General features: G+C 55.4%; 3 protein-coding genes across 3 annotated transcripts; 2 read left to right on the top strand and 1 right to left on the bottom strand.

Annotated features, from left to right (window-relative positions):
* Nucleotides 1–731: 731 nt before the first annotated feature.
* On the bottom strand, nucleotides 732–1,922 carry B0I36DRAFT_345008 (squalene/phytoene synthase; the record flags this gene model as incomplete). The annotated part of the gene is made up of 2 exons (XM_046156316.1): nucleotides 732–1,710; nucleotides 1,789–1,922. The coding sequence occupies 2 exons, from the start codon at nucleotides 1,920–1,922 to the stop codon at nucleotides 732–734; spliced, it is 1,113 nt and encodes a 370-aa protein (XP_046019454.1).
* A 342-nt stretch (nucleotides 1,923–2,264) lies between these two features.
* On the top strand, nucleotides 2,265–6,205 carry B0I36DRAFT_261155 (SNF2 family N-terminal domain-containing protein). Its single transcript, XM_046151134.1, has 2 exons — nucleotides 2,265–5,737; nucleotides 5,808–6,205. Exons 1-2 carry the CDS (start codon nucleotides 2,466–2,468, stop codon nucleotides 5,884–5,886), a joined length of 3,351 nt encoding a protein of 1,116 aa, XP_046019453.1. The 5' UTR covers nucleotides 2,265–2,465; the 3' UTR covers nucleotides 5,887–6,205.
* A 2,222-nt stretch (nucleotides 6,206–8,427) lies between these two features.
* Nucleotides 8,428–11,714, top strand: B0I36DRAFT_312757 (uncharacterized protein). Its single transcript, XM_046152543.1, has one exon. The coding sequence runs from the start codon at nucleotides 8,512–8,514 to the stop codon at nucleotides 11,506–11,508; it is 2,997 nt and encodes a 998-aa protein (XP_046019452.1). The 5' UTR covers nucleotides 8,428–8,511; the 3' UTR covers nucleotides 11,509–11,714.
* The last annotated feature ends 403 nt before the right edge of the window (nucleotides 11,715–12,117 follow it).

Raw genomic sequence — 12,117 nt, 5'->3', positions numbered from 1 at the left:
CAAGGGGTCAATCTGCGTTGCCGCGCTGACACAAACAGGCGTGCGATACTTCTCATATGAAGTCGCTGGCTGACACTCTCCTTGCTGAATTGAGGTTGGACGTGCAGGAACCATGTCATAAGGCGCAGGAGGCGCGTGTGATATGTACATGCTGAATGTGAGTGGCCGTGTAAGTACTTGCTCGAATGAACTCATACGGATCTACCTCTTCCACGAGCACGCTAAGCACTGGCACATGCGCAATCCACAGGCTCAAGGGGGGCGGTGATATGTAGAAACGACGAGATCAGGCTCTTTCTCTGCCATGGCGGGCCGGGCTCACCATCTCTGTGTGGCAGCAAGCACAGGGCTCGGCCAAGAGATGTGGCGACTTGGGCCTGCGAGCGTGGTGTTGGCCATCAGGTCCAGTTGTACATGGCATAACGGTTTGGAACGGGTGTCGGTCCCTTGAAATTGCTGAAAGGCGGCTTCGCGTCCAATAGCATCTCTGAATGAGAAGAGGTGCGCCCACGGCTACACTGGACTAGCTCACCAAGGGCGGCTTGCGCATAAGCCCAACCGAAAGGTATGTGGTGCCCGATAAGTAGACAACCTTTGCGACGGGGCTGAGTCCTTCTCCCACGCCATCGCGAGGTCGCTGAGCACATCATGGACGCTGCTAAGGTTAATACCATTATTTTTTGTCCTAGATACATCAATGCGCGCCAAATGGTTGTACTGGAACGATAACGTCAGATCTGTTGGGTCTTGGACGACCGCCAGAGTCGCCATGGCAGTTTCCAGCTACTCTTGACAGCAAAAGGGTCGAAATTGGCTGCCTCTAGACGTGCGAGGTAGTCGTCAGCCGGGATTGCTTCGAGCAGAACACCAATACTCCGTCGTAGGTCCTTGTTGAAGCTAGTCATCTCTGACTCTTGTCCTCCGGGGTGCATGTGCTCGGCCTCGTCGCCATGTTCGTAGTCATGGCCCGCGGACTGTCCTGCGCGGAGGTTCTTCAACATTTCTCTAGCAGTAATCAGGTGATCATTCGCGCGGGTGGCAACAGTAAAGATCGCATCTTGAAAGCCCTCGGCATTCGGACCAAGCCTGTAAACGTCTTCTTCCCTGACGCCAGCGTCGGCCATCACATCAAGGGGTAGAAGCAGCGTCGGATTGCGGCCCGCTCCAACGTCCATGCCACTGGGAGACCTGACCGGTGGGGTTGGCGCTGCGAGGACGGGAACACCCCTGAGAACTGCAACAATGCCACAGGCCTTGCCAATATGACTTGCAAGGTGATCAATGTGCATTGACTGCACTGCCATGGCGGCCAAGACCGAATACATGAGTGTCGCATAGGTGTTCTCGGCGTACTCCTCCAGAGCCCCAAGGCTCGGGAACGGGCGGTTGTCCATGTACTTTTCTCTTGTGTTTATCACACGCAGCAGCCAAAACTTGATTGAGTTGAGACTGCCTTGTGGAGGGTAGTCTCTGAGCTCTGACAGCACTTTATGAAGCAAGATCATAATCGGCTCTTTCGGAGGCCGCCCAGCGAATGTATTGTTGACAGCATCACGCCAGAACTGTATGCGCATCTGGCCAATGGTCGGGTTCGTGACAAGGTCAGGGAGTCGGACGAGCTCAAGATTGAAGGCACGAATGGCATCGTAGGCATCCTGGCGGGATTTTGGAATGAAATTGCGGACGAGATGGGAGTCATAGTCGGATTGTCTGGAACAACGAGCACGACGTCAGCTGTCCGAGCCATGATCGCGAACTTGAACAGGCAGATGTTTACAGAAGTCCTACCTCAGCTGCTCAACACAGTATCGCCGGGCCTTGCTGCTATCTTCCTCGGTCACATAGCCTCTTTTCGAGGTCCGGCCCCCGTTGATTATCCTCGGCCAACAGGCGCCGAGCTTTGGCCTGAGAATCCGCTGCATGGCGGCGACAGGGAGTGGGAGGCTGTCGGATTGCAGTGCAGAGCTTCACCTGGACATGGCAGTGATAAAGCTCCTCAACTGATGTGGAACAGTCGTCGTTGCTGGCTCTGGCCCGGCGGTCGCATTACCACGCACACGATCTATTACATCACCCATGCAGGAGCTCTGGCGCTGGCAAGATGGCGTCGAGAGCTGTCGCGCGCTGAAAATCGTTACGATAAGGCGCCGGGGACCGCTTATCAGGGCGGCAGCCTTCTCCCAGCACTCCCCACTCTAAAGTGGCAGGCACGTCTCCACGTGATTTTCGCGCTGTCCATGTCGCGCTTACCCCCACTGACGGCTGCATTGTCGCGTCGTCGTCCATGTAGCTGACAGTGACCTTCGCCTTTCTTGGCCACTTTCGAACCAGACAGAGCTTGCGCAGATCTACGAAGCCTAGGAAGGCAGATTTCCTTCGCAGTTACAGCATCGCACTTTCAAACCTTCTTTCCTGCTCACCAGCCAAAGATTGCCTCAGCCAACCCACGCACTGCCCCATGCCTTATGGCTAACTACGAATATGAGGAACCTCCAGCCAAAAAACGACGGTTCTTTACCGACGCTGATGACAATGCCACCACTGATGAGCCTCAGCTGGATCGCCAGTCCAGAGGGCATGTCAGCGCATCCCCCGGAGCTGTAGGCACTCACAGCACCACCGCAGCACCACCTCCAGAACCCTCGACGCCGTCTTTCGATCGAAGCACGTTTCTCGCTCTAGTTGGGGAGGATATCAGCCCAGACACACTGCAGATAATCAGGTCAAACTGTGGCAATAATCTCGAACGAGCGATCAACATATATTTTGATGGGACATGGAAAACCTTTAGCAAGCCGGCCATGATCAAAAGCTCACCGCTGGCTTCTCGACCGGTCGCCTCAGCCTCGCATCGATCTAATTCGACAGACACACTACCCTTGGTTGCGAGTCCCTCAAAGAACGCGCCCGACCGACGCTATATTGGTGCATTTGGAGTCGAAGGTTGGGCGACGAGGAGTGGTGCGAACCTGCTCAAGCACGGTGACGTAGTCAAGATTGAGCGGCAGAAAATTCAGGTCCCTGTCCGTGGCAAGAGCAACACAGTTTCGTCGCTTGCAACCATGAACAAACCTAGTCTTGCAGCCTCAAAACGCGTTGACGTGATCGTGCGGTTCACAGACTCCAGGGGCGCTGAGATTGGTCGTCTAGCCAAAGACGCAGCTAACTGGGTGTCGACGCTGATGGATCAGGAAGTCTGCAGTTTTGAGGGAACATGTGTGTATGCACCAGAACGACTCCGCACCAACGATACAGTCTTCCTGCAGCTGAGGTGCTTCATCCTGAAGGCTGCGTTCCGGAATTCTGAGTTTAAACTCACAGAGAATCGGTCGACAGGCCTGTTTGAGGAAAAGGAAACAAACGAGGAGCGCGACTTGCGGCTCAGACAAGTCGCCCTGGTCCGCTTGTTCCACGAGATCAACCTCCTCCCCACCCGAAGCACGGAAGCTGCTGCTCGTCATGGGCGCAAAGGCCTACTCGATGCTGCGGATATGGCGGAGAACACTGCCAAAGCTGCCACGACTGGCACTTCAGGGGGTGATGATGGATCATCTCCCCCATCGGAGGAAGCCGAGGAAGGAACCGAGCTCGAGCAAGACCAGCTTGATGCCCTGTACAAAAAGGCACAGTCCTTTGACTTTAACACCCCGGAAGCGGAGCCTGCCAATACTTTCAACATGACTCTGCGCCCGTACCAAAAGCAGTCGCTGCACTGGATGTTGCGCAAGGAGAAGGACCTCAAGAACGAGGGTCGGGAGAAGTCTATGCATCCGCTTTGGGAGGAGTACACTTGGCCATTGAAGGATACTGAAGACAAGGACCTGCCCGTCATCGTTGACCAATCCGTCTTTTACGTCAACCCTTATTCAGGAGAGATGTCCCTGGAGTTTCCCGTCCAAGAACAGCACTGTCTCGGTGGCATTCTTGCTGATGAAATGGGACTGGGCAAGACAATCCAAATGCTCGCCCTGATACACTCTCACAAGTCCGAGGCAGTAATGTCTGCCGAAGCCATGGAATCTGTCAACCAGCTGCCACGATTGTCCGATGCGACGACCACAAGTATAGTTGATGCGCCCCGGACAACATTGGTAGTTGCCCCAATGTCACTGCTCGCGCAATGGCAGAGCGAGGCCGAGAATGCCTCCAAGGACGGCACACTCAAATCCATGGTCTACTACGGAAATGAGAAGGCTGCCAACTTGCAGACCCTCTGCGGCCAGAACAACGTTGCCAGCGCCCCAGATATCATCATCACTAGCTATGGAGTTGTGCTTTCCGAATTCACCCAGATTGCTCGATCTGGCAATCGAGACCGAGGTCTCTTCTCTCTGAACTTCTTTCGCATCATCCTGGACGAGGCCCACAACATCAAGAACCGCCAGTCCAAGACCGCGAAAGCCTGCTATGAACTCTCTGCCGATCATCGATGGGCTCTCACGGGAACTCCCATTGTGAATCGGTTGGAAGACCTCTTCAGCCTTGTCCGATTCCTGCGCGTCGAGCCTTGGAATAATTTTTCATTCTGGCGCACATTTATCACGGTACCATTTGAGTCGAAAGACTTCATGAGGGCCCTGGATGTCGTTCAAACGGTTCTCGAGCCTCTCGTCATGCGGCGCACAAAGGATATGAAGACACCGAGTGGCGAACCACTCGTTGCGCTTCCGCCAAAGCATATGGAGATCGTGGAAGTTGAGCTTTCCAAGCCGGAGCGGGATGTGTATGATCACATATTTACGCGGGCGAAGCGTACCTTCTCTGCAAATGTGGAGCGAGGCACCGTCATGAAAGCATACACAACCATTTTCGCCCAAATCCTCCGACTACGGCAGTCTTGTTGTCACCCGCTATTGGTCAGGAACCAGGAGATTGTGGAAGATGAGACGGCGGCCGGTGCTGAGATTGATGCTTCCACTGGTCTGGGCGACGACATGGACTTGCAGTCACTAATTGCACAGTTCACTGCCACGACAGACGACGAGAAAGATGCCAACGCCTTTGGGGCGCATGTCTTGGAGCAGATCCGAGATGAGGCGGTCAATGAGTGCACACTCTGTTTCGAAGAGCCTATGGTGGAACAGACAGTGACGGGCTGCTGGCATTCGGCGTGCAAGAAGTGCCTTCTCAAATACATTACGCACTACACAGACAAGCACGAGATCCCCCGGTGCTGGAACTGTCGCGAGCCTCTCAACAGCCGCGACCTCTTTGAAGTAGTACGACACGATGACGACCCCGACGCTGGACTGGCCACTCCAAAAATCAGTCTTCAAAGATTAGGCGTGAACGACTCCTCGACCAAAGTGGTTGCATTGATGAAGCACCTTCGCGAGCTGCGTAAGCAGCACCCGACCATTAAATCCGTCGTTTTCAGTCAATTCACCTCATTCATGTCTTTGATTGAACCGGCCTTGGCCAAGGCGAACATGACCTTCCTCAGACTAGACGGAAGCATTAACCAAAAGGCCCGCACGGCCGTCCTTGACGAGTTTAGAACCTCAAAGAAGTTCACCATCTTGCTCATCAGTCTACGTGCTGGTGGTGTCGGCTTGAATCTTACGCAAGCAAAGCGTGTGTTCATGATGGACCCGTGGTGGAGTTTTGCGGTGGAAGCACAAGCGATTGATCGTGTGCATCGTATGGGACAGGATGAGGAGGTCAAGGTTTATCGCTTCATCACCAAGGACAGTGTTGAGGAACGCATGCTCAAGATACAGGACCGAAAGAAGTTCATGTGAGTTGAGCAACATATTCCCTCCGAGCCCACCATGTGGCCAGACACTAATTTTGGACTTGTGCAACAGAGCAACCTCGCTCGGCATGATGTCAGATGAAGAGAAGAAACTAGCACGAATCGAGGACATCAAGGAGCTCCTCAGCTAAGCCCATATGGCAAGCAGGCAGTGCGCACGCGGTTTGGGACAAACACATATCATAGAGCATCTCATGACTGGCGCACAGGGCAGGAAAGCATATCTATTGATTTGGGCCGGGGCATCCCATGGAGTCGAAACACGATGTACATAGCTGATCTTTGAGCATTTACTGGCGCAAGGGTGGTTGGCCTGGTCACCATCCAGAAAAACAATGGCTTTCGGCAGTTCGAAATTATCAAAGGCAGAAGTACGTGCGGAGGCGATTATCCGCACCGCCTTGTCGTACAGCCGGAAGGTCGCAGATCTCGGCCGCTGTCGTGATACCCAACACTCTAATTCCGTCGAGCATCCGTTAGTGACATGCACGCGAGACACCGCCCCACAAGACACCGCCCCCATGGCAGCGTTGGAGACGACGGTTCATGGACGGTACGGTCGTACACGGTACCTCGCTTTGCCGTTCCTGGTATTTCAAACTGTGGGCAATCAGGTCCAGCTGGCACCCGCCCTCCCTGACGTCAGCAGGAACCCTGCAGCTAGCGAATACTACCGGAACCAGGGGGAACAAGGTATTATGTAGGATCGAAGGTGGCGGGCCCGTTTTGAGGGTTTCCTATTTCTTTTTTTTCTTTGAAGGGATGGAGCTTGCTTAGACTTCTGGCCGTACCACGAGACTGAAGTGCAGAGAGAGCTTTGCCCCGGATCCAAAGTCCGAGGAGGAGCGTCTATATGCTCATCCTGTATGGCCCAGTCGTTGTTCGCAAGACTGCTTTTCGTTGGCATTGCTTGGGAGGGGGACTTGTGGTGGCGGCGTTCGCCGAAGCCTTCAAAAGAGTTTCTGCTCCGAATCCGGCCAAACTAACGTAAACAGCCCTCACCAGCCAGCCAGCCAGCGCGCCGCCCACCAGGCCACAAAAGGGTGCCCGGGGTGGGTGGTTCAGCTGGCAGTCATCAAGCATAGCTCGGGTCCACCTTTCATCCGAGCATATGGGGGGGTGGAAGGGATGGGCATTAGGGAGGAGTCTCAGCCCTGTTGGACTGGCGGTGACATGGGACCATGGACTGTGCTGAGCTTGGGAGGACGGCGAACGGGCTCTGAAAAATGTCGTGGTTGTGAGCGAGAGGTCAGTGCTTGACTGATGCCTGCCCTGCTTCGTTCTTGCATGCCAGGAGTGGTCCTGCACTATTGTGGTTCTCGCACGGGGAATTCTCTATTGGGCAATTATACGGTTTGGGAAAGGCAGAGTTGCTATTTTGGAGCACGGTCGGCCGGGGATCTGGTGTTCCAATCAACGGGAGCTGGTTTCAAGTCGAAATTGCGCGTGCTGGGAACAAGGGCGCCCCGTGTTAATAATTCGGGACGGTGCAATTGTCTGCTGTTATCAAAGCACCCGATGGCGACAACAGGCCATGTCTTCCGTGCTGTTGCCGTGAAGGTTGCCTGCTGCTCGGGGGGTGACGGCGCCGTGCTCGGCTGAAAAGCCTATTGGGTCGCAGATCCTGCATTGCGCATGCGAGACGCCTCACGGCTGAGCGAGTGCTGAGCTTCAGTTGCCAACCACGGAGTTCTCCAGGAGGCCATGACACACTGGCTGGTGGGAAAGTGACGAATCGTGCCACAAGAAAACGGCGAGGATAGGCTTGAATTCTGCTGAGCAGCTGTGGGACTAACTACAGTCTGGGACTCGCGAGCCCCAACAGGCACGGCGTGGTTGCAACATGGACTACGACATCGGGAGCGCAGTAGATAGGATACAGTCGCTCGCTTGCGAGCAGGGATACCTGCTGGTCGATGGTGATGATTGAGGCAGCTTTGCCCAGAGTTGTTTTTTTTGGTCCTGGCCTGGGCCGTCAGCAGATCGGCAGAGCGGCGGATGGAGCCACCCCAAATCTTGCCCGTTCCGGAGTAGTATGCCTTGCGGCGCAGCACCCTTGTGCACCCACACTGAAGCGTGTCTGGAGTGTTGAGAGAGAAGAATGGACAGCCTCGGACTCGACGGTGAAAGTCAGGCTCGTGCGTGCATCGCGACTCCTGGCAACATCGCACTGCCTTAGTCATGCGGCTTGAGCTCTTGGAGGCCGGCTTTGTGACAAGTCCAGTGGCTAGAGACCCGCCTGGGGGCTAAATGGAGCGATCTAGCAGTCTCCCATCGGGGAGCTGTCAGCACTAGCGCTGCTAGGCCAGGGGCAGCTATGGTGCGGGATGGGTGGTGTTTACGACGGGGGCTTGCTCAGCCCTGCCACGGCCCGCCCAAGAAGCCCAGCAAGGGTCCCATTCCGAGATATTTTGGGCATGTCGCGGTGGGGTTTCTGCCTTGGCCTTGCTCGAGGCTCTGCGCCGATGCTGGGGACATGGTCTGCGCCCAAGCCACGATACAGCATGGGCCCGGCGGCGGCGGACACAAGCTCGGCACGGCACGGCTGGCTGGCTGCTAGCCTGCGACACTGCAGAGTCAGCCGTTTGTGTCGAGGTGGGCGGGCAGGCTGGAATAAAAAGGATCGAGGCGCCGCTCCAGGGCGTGGCTGGCAGTGACAGACATGCCTGTGTCCAGAGTTGCAACAAGTCACCCTGCCTGCAATTGATTGATTGTATGCGGACGTCGCGGGGCAGCGACTCGCGATCCCCGCAGCCATGTCGATACCCTTCAACCGCATCGACGCGTCGTTCCTTCCGCAGGACCCGTACCTCCCGCAGTTTGCGCCCCAGGGCCCCAGCTTCCTCGACACCGAAGCCTGCCTCTGCGCCCTTCGCGATGCCCCCAGCGGCGGCCAGGCTGCCTGGCAGTGTATCGGCAACCAGACGCAGAACGTCTACCTCGCCGACACGGGCAAGTGGTTCCTCCCGCAGAACGAGGGCAGTGCTGCCGTAGACGGCCCCGTCTGGGACGCCTCGAACCCGCCAGACACCGCCCGCGCCCTCACCTACGCCGCGGGGGCCGGCTTCCAGGACGCCAACCTCGATTCTCTCTCCGTCTTCGACCGCTTCTGCACCGCCCAGAACCGCTCCAGCTTCTCGACGTCCTTCTACGCCGCCACCGACAAGCTCTCTCAGGATGAAGTCCCGCTCGAGCAGATGCCCTGCTACCGCCCAGGCGCCATCCCCATGCAGATCCAATCACCCAGCGACTGGGCCGCCACCGGCTGCAATGAGGGCTTTCTCTGCACAAACAACACAGTCAACTCAAGCCCCCAGTTCTGCCCGCCCATTACTCAGTGCCAGATGAGCAGGCTCGCTGGTATGGTCTGCATGTTCCAGGGGCAGAACATTGGCATGGGCCCCTTCGAGCCCGTCGTCTGCCTTCAGGGCAACTACTGCCCCCCTCCCGGCAAAGAGTCCATCAAGTGTCCCGCAGGCCACTACTGCCAGCCGGGCGCCTCCACGCCAACACCTTGTGCCTTTGGCAGCACCTGTCCGGCGGGCTCGTCCTTCGAGGTCTACTGGGTTCCCCTGGGCATTTTAATCCTGGTTGACATCCTGCTCATCATCGGCATCCTTCTTCTGGTCTTCCGGGCCCGCCTCAAGAAGTCCCAGCGCGCCCACGATATTGCAGAAAAGCGCCCGGGCTCGTCGGCAGGCCGTCCCACACGCATGGGCACGATCAAGCGTGCTTTCACGGGCTACGGCAGGCTGCACGATGTGGACAACGAAGTCGACCAGGAGATGATGCCTCTTCAGGCTACCTATATGCCTAGTCCGCACGGTTGGACAGGCTTCCAGGAGGCCCTCAACCTGTATGAACTGCCGGGTTCTGAAGAAGAAGATATCGAAGCCAAGTTCAGTCCCCAGCTCCGCGCATTCGTCGACTCGATGAAGAGAGCCACCGATGCGACCCGACTTGGTCTATCTTTTACCTACACAGATCTCAGTTTCCAACCCAAGAAAGGCGGTCCTTTCATTCTCAACAAGGTGACTGGGTCCATTGACCGTGGTGCGCTGACAGCCGTAATGGGCGGCTCTGGCGCTGGCAAGTCGACCTTTGTCAACGTCCTGATGGGCAAGATTACAAACACGTCAGGAGCAGTTTCTATCAATAACGTCCCCGGCAAGATCAAGCGATACAAGAAGCTCATCGGTTACGTTCCACAAGACGACATCGTATTACCGGAGTTGACCGTTTTTGAGAACATCCTTCATTCTGCGCGTATCCGCCTCCCACGAACCTGGGCTGACGAGGACATCAAGTCGCACGTCCAGTCCGTAGTTGATTGCTTGGAGCTCCCACATGTTCGTGACTCTCTGGTCGGCTCCGTCGGCAAACCGGTCATCAGTGGCGGCCAACGCAAGCGTGTCAGTATTGGCATGGAGTTGGCTGCCGCACCCATGGCTATCTTCCTCGACGAACCGACGAGCGGTCTCGATGCAACGGCGGCATCGTCAATCATGCGTACGCTCAAGGCTCTCGCCACGCTTGGCATGACCGTCATTGTCATTATCCACCAGCCACGCCGAGAGATCTTTGAAATGATTGACAACCTTATTCTGCTCGGCAAGGGTCAGACTATTTATGAAGGTGCTGAGCGCGACGTCAAGAGCTATTTTGGACAAATGGGTTACCAATTTCCGGAGGACGCCAACTATGGTGACGTCGTGACAGACATCATCACCGGAAATGGCCGCAACTACAAGAGAGCAGGCGACGTGTCCAGGGAAGGACTCATCGGCCACTGGGAGCGTTCTCGGCACAGTGCAACCCTTCGGGATAAGCGTGCCTCGGTCCTCTCATTGCCCAGCGGTGATATTCAATCGAACCGCAAGTCGATTCAGCAGGTTCTGCGCCGGCGAGGTGCGCCACGTCTCAAGCAGTTCTGGCTTTGCCTCAAGCGGTATTTCCTGCAACAGTTCAGGACCAAGTCGACCCTTTTGTTCGAGCTTGGTCTTGCTTTGCTTGCTGGTTTCCTTCTTGGTCTGGCGGAGAATTCCAAGAAGGGAGTCATGTTCATTGGCCTCTACCACAGCCCATACGAAGTCCTTTCGATCGCCATGGACTTCAAGTCCGTGCCAGAGCTATCGTTGCTGATCGCCATCGCTATTGGTCTGATCAGCGGCGCGCCCGGTGTCAAGGTGTTTTCAGAAGAGCTGCTCCTCCAGCGCCGCGAAGCTGAAGCTGGCCATTCCAGGATCTCGTACTTCTTAGCCAAGGTGGTCGGTGTCCTCCCTCGCATGGTGCTTGCTTGCATGCACTTTACTGTCCCGCTTTTCCTCCTCGCAAACCCCATCATCAGCTGGGCTTTGGCATTCTGTGCCAACCTGTTGTACTTTTACTGCATCTACGGCTTAGCTAGCATGGTTTCCATGGTGGTGAGGCGTGAGGATGCGCCCTTGATCGCCACCATGGTTACTCTCATTGTGGGCATTCTCTCCGGCAACGCGCCGCCCCTATCCTCGGTCAAAACTTGGCACATGGAGTGGCTCTGGCGCGCCTCCCCAGGAGTCTGGCTCGCTGAGCTCTACTTTGGACAGATGGTCTCGCCCTTCAGGTACCTCTACCAGATCGACATTGCAGCACAAGCCACAGGCTTCCGGCTCGACTGGCTGTGGCGGAACATGATGATCCTTGGCGGTATCGGAACGATCTATCGTATCCTAGCCTTTGCAGGACTCTTTGCCGGCAAGAGGCTAAGAATGTAGTATACAATGGGAGGATGTAGTTGTGCCATAGGCACGAGAGCCTTGGATCTCCCAATTGTAAGGACCAGGACGACTCTCGCAAAAATGGTTTGATGACTTACGCAACGTTGGCTGGCGTCAACCTCTCTGCATATTGTTGTCATTGTTTTTTTATAGATACCACAACGAGAAACGACGCATTGAATTGGAAACTTGTTCTCTTGAAACTGTATGAATGTTCTTGTTGGGAAATACCGACCCGTGGGCTGTCGTGATTTCGTCAAACCGACAAACAAGGCCAAGTGATGCCAAGGGACTGGCTCTTCACTAGAGTAATGATTAAAACAATTTGGAAATTGTACAGAGCTGGAAACTTCATCCGCAAAAGGAGAAGAAATCCCTAGACGAACGCCTTGCAGGCAAAAGACGAAGCGCACAGCCACATATTGGGAAGAGTTGATGGAAATGGAACAAGATAAGGAGAAAGAATCCCGTCAACTTTGAGACAAATACAACAACAATAACAATAACAACAAAAATAGCAGCTTAGAACAGAGTCGTGGGGATAAAAGGTAGTCATGGCACGGTGGGGAAAAAAAAGAAAAAGAAAATCTTCATATGGCAACATTC

Source organism: Microdochium trichocladiopsis, assembly GCF_020744255.1.
Source record: "Microdochium trichocladiopsis strain MPI-CAGE-CH-0230 chromosome Unknown B0I36scaffold_1, whole genome shotgun sequence".
NCBI lineage: Eukaryota > Fungi > Ascomycota > Sordariomycetes > Xylariales > Microdochiaceae > Microdochium > Microdochium trichocladiopsis.
Note: the sequence above shows the minus strand (reverse complement) of the source record. Positions and strands in the feature narration are given on the sequence as shown.

What these genes read in the sequence shown, in the direction of transcription:
- B0I36DRAFT_312757 (XM_046152543.1), top strand. Translation starts at nt 8,512, where the DNA reads ATGTCGATACCCTTCAACCGCATCGACGCGTCGTTCCTTCCGCAGGAC.
- B0I36DRAFT_261155 (XM_046151134.1), top strand. Translation starts at nt 2,466, where the DNA reads ATGGCTAACTACGAATATGAGGAACCTCCAGCCAAAAAACGACGGTTC. An exon ending in CAGGACCGAAAGAAGTTCAT is followed by an intron (nt 5,738 to 5,807) that starts GTGAGTTGAGCA and finishes CTTGTGCAACAG; the next exon opens with AGCAACCTCGCTCGGCATGA.